General features: G+C 42.5%; 1 protein-coding gene across 1 annotated transcript; it reads right to left on the reverse strand.

Annotated features, from left to right (window-relative positions):
- Positions 1–5,739: 5,739 nt before the first annotated feature.
- LOC106575617 (uncharacterized) lies at positions 5,740–8,372 on the reverse strand. Its single transcript, XM_045718920.1, has 2 exons — positions 8,362–8,372; positions 5,740–7,952 (listed from the first exon to the last, which is right to left on the reverse strand). Exon 2 carries the CDS (start codon positions 7,924–7,926, stop codon positions 6,259–6,261), a length of 1,668 nt encoding a protein of 555 aa, XP_045574876.1. The 5' UTR covers positions 7,927–7,952; positions 8,362–8,372; the 3' UTR covers positions 5,740–6,258.
- Between the last annotated feature and the right edge of the window lie 288 nt (positions 8,373–8,660).

Genomic DNA, 8,660 nt, shown 5'->3' on the forward strand with positions numbered 1-8,660 from the left:
ACTTGTACTTTGTGCATTAAGTTAATTGAAACCTCTCCGGCCGTATATTAATAAAGAACATTCATTTAAGTTTGACTTTGAGATCCTGGTGGTCATTTCCACGACACCGCCTTGCACACTCTTGCCTGCATCTAGCTGATCTAGGGCGTAATCATTAGTCCAAATGTGTGAGTAAAGTAATACTACAGACTCCTCTTCATGAGGAAGTTCTTACAGGTATAACTATGAGTCAACATATTGTACATGCTGTGACAGAAGACAACATTACAATGTGGTATAAAATGCAGCACAGAAAAGCCTATGTATTATTTTTCAATTATAGGTGGAAACTGTCACTTTTATGTTTGATGAAGTTAAGGAAATAATCAGAATAATTATTTAATTAAATCTGTTCTGTTTTTTGAGGGGATTAAATTAATAACAATCATTTCAGTTAAACCTCTCCTTTTTTAAAACAGAACATGTATAATTGTTAGTTTTGTGATAGATTTTGTAATACACACTTGAACCCTGTTAGTGCACTTTAGTTGCACTAACAGTTTTTTCTGATTGAAAAGAAAGAAATTGCATTGAAGTAATTCATTCATAAAAGTCTTATATCTAACCATCAGATATTAAACAGAAATTACACAATACAAATATCATTTAAATACATTTAAAATTGCATTGATAATAAAATTTAATTCATGCTATTTGTTTAAAAAAATATTTTTTTTTATAACCCGAAAACAATACAGGGTGCCCTGTACTAAGGAGCAGTGATTCTTGATAGAGATACATGTATCACCATATTGAGTTAATTCATCTACACGTGTAAATATTTGTAAAAAAATTATAAAACTCAAGTTCTGCCATGTTAAAATTAACAGATTTTTTCAAATAATCAAAATGTCTGGACCTCTACAAAACATAAATATTGAAGTGAAAAACCGAACAGACTTTTACTGCGCTAAAACAAGAACCTCTATTCCTCATTGGTGGAGGGCCTTGTCTGGTTAAATTGCTCAGCACACAGTCTAAATAGTTACACACCTGGTTGGTCAGAAGCATCCGCCAATCACCCGATGCGGTTTGAAGCGTGCTCATATTTTTTATTGCCTAAAACAGAAGAAGATGTGGAAGGGGGATAGAAACCTCCCTTTCTCACCCCCTACCAATTGAATCTCAATACGAAATGTAAACCAACAGCCACGGGTCCAGTTAATTGCAGATATGGTCAGATTACGACTACAGAGTAGCAGGGTCTATTCTCCAATCCCAGAGTGTCAGATGTGAGAGACAGACAGACAGACAGACAGACAGACAGACAGACAGACAGACAGACAGACAGAGTCTCTGCCATCCCCTGCAGTGGTGGAAACATTGGCAGCCACCTCTACCTGGTCAGTCTTGACACCACTGCCTGTGACAGCCCCTCTCAGTTCTTCCTGACCCACCTCTCCGAGCCCACTTAACAGAGCTTCGCACTTGCCCCAACTCACCGTAGCTGATGAAGCTCCCTCATGCACCTTCAGTCTAGTCTCTAGTGCCTGCATGTCTTGCCCATCCCTGACCATCACAGAGACATCATCTTCATACCCCAACACTGCTATGCCTGTCAACACACCCATACCCATACCTGTCCAACACACTCCCCGCAGTCTCCTGCAAAGCAGGCCCAAAAGAGGCTCAATGACTAGTTTATATTATAGTGTATATAACTGCCTCGATAGAGGGCATCCTTGCTTAATGCCCCGCCTTACCCATACTGGCCTACTGAGCCAGGTTGTCCGTGATTAAGAACAGGTTGTCCTTGATTGAGCATCCCGGTACACAATATGTTTGGTCCTTGTGTACTATAGAGTCCAGATGGGACTTCAGTCTGTTAGCGAGGACCTTGGCAAATATCTTGTAGTCCGCACATAGCAATGCCACAGGCCTCCAGTTCTTAAGTTCACACAAGTCAGGAGAGTCAGAGCCATCCAACAACAGCTCATCGGCAACTCTCCTACCCCAACGCACTCACGCAACATGCAAAGGAAGTCCAGTCCAATTATTCCGCAGAATTGTTTATAAAACTCCTCTGGGAGTCCATCGACCCCTGGTGCATGGCCGAGGGACATCTGGGTTACGGCCTCTGCCAGTTCATGGGACAACAGGGGAATGTCCAGGCACACAGGGAGATCCGTAAAAAAGTTCAGCAAAAAACTTCCGCGATATAAACCTGAGCACACATGGGATCACACAGTTCTGCCCTATACAACACAGTATAAAACTCCACAGTCCACTCCCGGATCTCCCCCACCATAGAGGTCACCCACCCATCCGACAGCCTTAGACAATGCATACCCCTGGCTTCACCACTCTGTCTTTCCAAACCAAAGAAGAAGGAGCTGGGAGCATTCATCTTCTTGAGCATGGAGAACCTAGCTCATAGAAGTGCTCCCTTCGCTTTAACCTCAAAAAAACTGCCCAGGTCCCTACGTAATTCAGCTAAGTTAGACTGAAGGCCTACATTGCCTAGCCCCACCAGCTCTACCTCCACCTCACTGATACTACGCTCGAGTTCCACCAATACTCTACCAGCCTCTGAGGATGAGATAGTTGTATACTGTTGACAGAAAGCAGAATTTGGACTTTTCCCACATCCCACCATTGACTCATACTCCTCTCTTCGCTGCACCCACCTTTCCCAAAAAGTCTGGAAACCTGAGCAAAAGGTGGTATCTTGTAAGCGCTTTACATTAAACTTCCAATAGGATGCCTGCCGAGGCCCTGGTGAAATAGACAGCCGAGCCATGGTTATGTGGTGATTGAAAAACCCACCAGGAGAATGGTAGCACCCAACAGCCTATTGCTCTCATTGCTGGAAATATAAAATATATTGAGTCGAGCTGCACTCACCCTAGCCCCAACGACCTTCACCCATGTATACTGTCTTGTGTTGGGATGTCCCTTAACACCCCCACTGAGCCTGAATGAGGCTCTTCCCCATTCCTGTCTTCGTCAAATCCATCGTACAGTTCCAGTCCCCGCCGACCACCAGCGTCTCCTCAGGCACTACCTGTGAGAGTTCCTGTCTAAGACACCCAAACAGAAGCCACATGTCCCTGCCTGTGTTAGGCGCATACACATTTATAAAGGCAAAACCCCTATTATTAATTTCTGCTTTTACTACATGCAGTCTGCCCCTACGCACTTCCTTTGAGGAGTACATTTTTACAGCCAGCCCCGGGGCAAAAAGAACTGCCACACCCACCAGAGCCCCGAATCGACTTCATTCACCACAAAACCTGTACTGTTTAATTTTTTTACGTATTCAACTAACAGACTCCTCTTTCCTGCATCTCTGGCGCCATTAATATTAAGCAAGCCTACCCGAAGAGTCTCCATAAGAAGTGGGAGAAAAGCCAGCAAAAAAAGCCCCAAGTGCCAGAAAAAAAACTATTCATTTAAACAGCATCGGAAGGTAGACCCTCACGCACGGTTGTGACCCACTTCCTCAACCTAAAACGTTTCCTAGGTGAGAGGACACCATGCCCCTCATTTTTCAAAGCTTGTTGTACTGATCTTACAAACTTCTTAACCTTCTTTGCCTGACTCTCAGCACTGGACCCATTGAAGAGGGGTCTGGAAAAAAAGCCTCATCGTTGTCCTCTTCCTCAGACTCACCCTCCTCCTCCTAGTCCCTATCTCCCATCCTTACCACCTGTACTTTCTCTCTGGTCGCCCCCCCCCACCAGGCAAAGGTTCCTTGGTGCCTTTGACCACACCAGCCTCTCCCCTCCCAACTCCTTTCTTCTCCACCATTTTCCTCTTCCACCTGATACCCTCCTTCACCCCCACTAGTCTCTTCCTCTTCCCCACTATACTCTCCTCATCCACTAGCATAACCTGACTAGACCCAGTCTCATCTACACCACCATCAGTAACATGACTAGGCCCAGCCTCAGCTACACCACCATTCATAGCATGACTAGGCCCAGCATCATCTACTCCACCGTCAGTAACATGAAAAGGCCCAGCCTCAGCTACACCACCATTCATAGCATGACTAGGCCCAGCCTCTGCTGCCTGCGTCTCATGGCCCCCAGCACGTTGACCTCGATTTCCCCCACTGGCCTTTGTACCCTCACCTTGTCTATGGCCTTTATGTGGGCATGCAAAGAGAGAGAGAGAGAGAGGAGAGAGAGAGAGAGAGATCCTATACCTGTATCTAGTTTTTACTGTTGAATCACAGGATGTGTTCACATTGGCACTGTAATAAGCAAAAGGAATCATTAAAGGACATTTAACAATAAGACACAATAATCCTCCTTTGTCCTTGCACAAACTGAGCAAACACATGAGAACTTTGTGAAATTATAGAAATGACCTCATTGTTCTTTAAGAAAGTTCATACAGTATATTCAGTGGGGGGGGAATGTATTTGATCCCCTGCTGATTTTGTACGTTTGCCCACTTACAAAGAAATGATCAGTCTATAATTTTAATGGTAGGTTTATTTGAACAGTGAGAGACAGAATAACAACAACAAAAAATCCAGAAAAACGCATGTCAAAAATGTTATAAAATTATTTGCGTTTTAATCAGGGAAATAAGTATTTGACCCCTCTGCAAAACATGACTTAGTACTTGGTGGCAAAACCCTTGTTGGCAATCACAGAGGTCAGACGTTTCTTGTAGTTGGCCACCAGGTTTGCACACATCTCAGGAGGGATTTTGTCCCACTCCTCTTTGCAGATCTTCTCCAAGTCATTAAGGTTTCGAGGCTGACGTTTGGCAACTCGAACCTTCAGCTCCCTCCACAGATTTTCTATGGGATTAAGGTCTGGAGACTGTCTAGGCCACTCCAGGACCTTAACCTCTTCACTATAGGGGGCAGTAATTTCACGGCCGGATGAAAAACGTACCCAAATTAAACTGCCTCCTACTCAGACTCAGAAGGTAGGATATGCATATTATTAGTAGAGTTGGATAGAAAACACTCTGAAGTTTCTAAAACTGTTTGAATGATGTCTGTGAGTATAACAGAACTCATATGGCAGGCAAAAACCTGAGAGGTATCCAACCAGGAAGTTTGACCTCTGATGGTTGTAGTCATTTCAAATGATGTTCTATCTAAACTACAGTGTCTGTGATGTCATATTGCACTTCCTAAGGCTTCCACTAGATGTCAACAGTCATTAGAATCTTGTTTGAGGCTTCTACAATGCAATTTGATTGAATAATACCCGGAACAGTAAGTGGTCGACCTGGTGTCATTGACTTACCTCTCGCGCGGTCACGTAGGGCTAGCCATTGTTATTTTTCTTCTGTAATGAATTTGCTATTGTCCGGTTGGAATATTATTAAAATTCTACGTTAAAAACACCCTAAAGATTGATTGTGAACATGGTTTGACATTTTTCTACAAACGCTGAGGGAACTTTATAACATTTCGTCGACGGTGGATAGATGCATATTGGAATGGTGATCTGGACGCGCCATCAAAACTGATTTATTTCGACATAAATTATGGACTTTATCAAACAAATGAACATTTCTTGTGGAAGTGGGAGACCTTCCGAGTGCATTCAGCCGAAGATCAGCAAAGGTAAGATAATATTTTTTACATATTTCAGCGTTTTGTGGATGCCGTGGCTGGACGGCTAACTGAATAGCTTGGGGCTCAGTACTCAGAATATTGAACAATGTGCTTTCTCCGTAAAGTTATTTTGAAATCTGACAAAGCGGTTGCATAAAGGAATAGTTCATCTATACTTCTTTAATTAATTGTTATATATTCTGTCAACATTTATGATGAGTATTTCTGTAAATTATGGTGCCCATTCACCGGAGAGTTTGGGGTGAATACATTTTCTGAACGTCACGCGCCAATGTAAAAGTTTTTTTGGGGATATAAATATGAACTTGATGGAACAAAAAATGCATGTCTTGTCTAACATAATGTCCTAGGAGTGTTATCTGATGAAGATCGTCAAAGGTTAGTGAATCATTTTAGCTGGTTTTGTGCTTTTGGACGGCTACCCTTGCTTGGAAAATGGCTGTCCTTGCTAGGGAAGTGGCTGTGTTGTTGTTTTTTTTCTGTGGTGGTATCCTAACATAATCTAATGTTTTGCTTTCGCTGTAAAGCCTTTTTGAAATCGGACAAGGTGGTTGGATTCAGGAGAGGTTTATCTTTCAAATGGTGTAAAATAGTCGTATGTTTGAGAAATTGTAATTATTAGATTTTTTTATGTTTTGAATATCGCGCCCTGCTGTTCCATTGGCTGTTGGCTAGGGGTTCCGCTGGCGGAATGGGGTTCCGCTGGCGGAATGGGGTTCTGTCCACAACAGGTTCATTTCAATCCCAGACTGCTCTCTGATGTGGGCAAGATAGTCCTGCAAAGAGGGTACTCCCAGATTGTCTATGTAGATCTTAAGACTCCTTCTTTGGTAGCTGATTCTAGTGGTGACATTGGGGATGACACTGGAAATCTTGTCCTCCATGTATTTGAGACTCAGGCTGAGTAGGGCTGGGGTGAGGGGACAGTCATGATGTAGGTGTTTCTTATGAACACAGGAATGTTCAACACTTATAAGCAACTTCCGCAAGATAGCCAAGTCCTGGGAAAGCACTTTCCTCAAAATGGTGTCCTCTTTGGGAATATTTTGTAGTGGGATTGGCTTTATTGATTTAATTGCAATGCTTAAGAACTTCCAATTGATCTGTGATTTGCCATTAAGGACCAAAGTAACAGTGCAGTGCGGACTCAGGGGTATCTTGATCTTTTCATGTAATAAGGGTTCCAAGTACATCTGCAGGCGGTTGGCAAGTATTGTTGCAAATATTTTGTACTCTCTGTTGAATCCTTTAGGGATTTTCTTATTTTTCATTCCCTCTGCGAGTACTTCATTATAATAGTGTTTTAATCTTTCTATTTCCATAAGGTTATCTAACCTTGAATCACATGGTGTTAAATCTAATCTTGAATCATCTAATTCACATGGTGGTGATTGTCTGGAGTCATCTGACCTTGAATCATATAGTGTTGATCGTGTACAGTCATCCGACCCTGAGTCAGTCAGGGATTTTATCGCCACTAGGACTTCAGCTCCACTGATTTTTCCTTGCCTTCTTGTTGTTTCACTGTCTCCTATCTGGCTCAGTTTTCTGGGAATAACCTGTGATATTGTACATTCTACTTGTACTCTCAGAGACACAGGATTGTGATCTGAAATCACATTAGGTTGGTGAATCTTACATGTTAGAGCATGGTGTGCTTTATTCTGTGGCATGAAGAACATATCTAACCGGGAGTGGCTGGTGCTCCGAGAACGAGTGAAGGCTTCTTCTGTTGGGTGTAGTCTTGCCCATGTGTCTTGGAGGTTCAGTGAGGAAATGAAACTTTGCAGGAGAGGTCGTAGGGATGTGTGCCGTCTATGTTCAGATGCTGTACGCTTGTCAAAGTCAAGGTCCAAAACTGTGTTGAAATCCCCCCCAATCACTAAAGTTCCGATCTTCATCTCCTGAAGATACTGAGACAGCCTCCCCAGTACTTGCTTGTCTTCTTTATGATTGTACACGTTCACGAGCGTGAAGAGTTGACCATACATCTGACAGAACAGCACAATGTAGCCACCAGCGTAATCTTCATCATGGCAGATGTACTTATAGTGTGATTTTAGTTCTCTATTCACCAGTATGGCCACTCCTTTGCTATTCGGAGAGTAAACTGTAAAGTAAGAGGTCCAATGTCTTTCCATCTCTTCCCATCCATGTTGTTTCAGTTTTCTATAGCATTTAGGTCCAATGTGAGTTTCTTGAAGGAAGATTATGTCAGTATTCTGTTTCTTGCCATAGTTCATTATATCAATCAATTTATTTGGGCTGCGTTTTGTTGGTTTAACACCACAAGTGTTCCAGGTGATGATAGAGAGACTATTTCCTGTAGATTTTGCCATAGTTCTTGCTGTTTCTAGGTTGGATTCTACAACATAAAGATATCAGATTGAGTTCATAATAAGATGATTTAAAACAGACTTTCCTCCTGCTAACCAACAGATTCATCCAGATTCCGCAAGTATTTGCACAAGAACACAACTTTTTCAGAATATAATTTAAAAAACAAAGGTTAAAGATGAATCTCTGCTTATCTATCATTAACCATCTTCATGTAATAAGGGTAAAGTTCTTCACACACTTCTACACTCATCTGCACATCAATACACATAAAAAACAACGCATAATAACCTCACCTGTGTAGTGCTGATCCAGGTGTGTTTTCTCTGCCGTGCTGTATGACCTGTGTAGAGCTGATCCAGGTGTGTCTTCTCTTCTGTGCTGTATGACCTGTGTAGTGCTGATCCAGGTGTGTCTTCTCTTCCGTGCTGTATGACCTGTGTAGTGCTGATCCTGGTGTGTCTTCTCTTCCGTGCTGTATGGCCTGGGCTACTCAGGTGAGTTTTAAATAATAAAGGTTGCTTGCATTCATAGAAACAACCACACCCACCCCTGCATCATAACAGCACCAACTATTAGATTGATGCCAGTAATAAGACTCATGGAATGCCACTCAACCTGACTCATGGAATGCCCCTCGACTGTAAGTCAGACAGTTACATGAGTTTTGTTTCATTTGAGTTTCTATTTCTAATCCCAGTTTTGAATGACTACCTTTACATTTGCTCAAACAAAA

The sequence above is a fragment of the Salmo salar genome, chromosome ssa05 (genome assembly GCF_905237065.1).
Source record: "Salmo salar chromosome ssa05, Ssal_v3.1, whole genome shotgun sequence".
In the NCBI taxonomy this organism is placed as follows: Eukaryota; Metazoa; Chordata; class Actinopteri; order Salmoniformes; family Salmonidae; genus Salmo; species Salmo salar.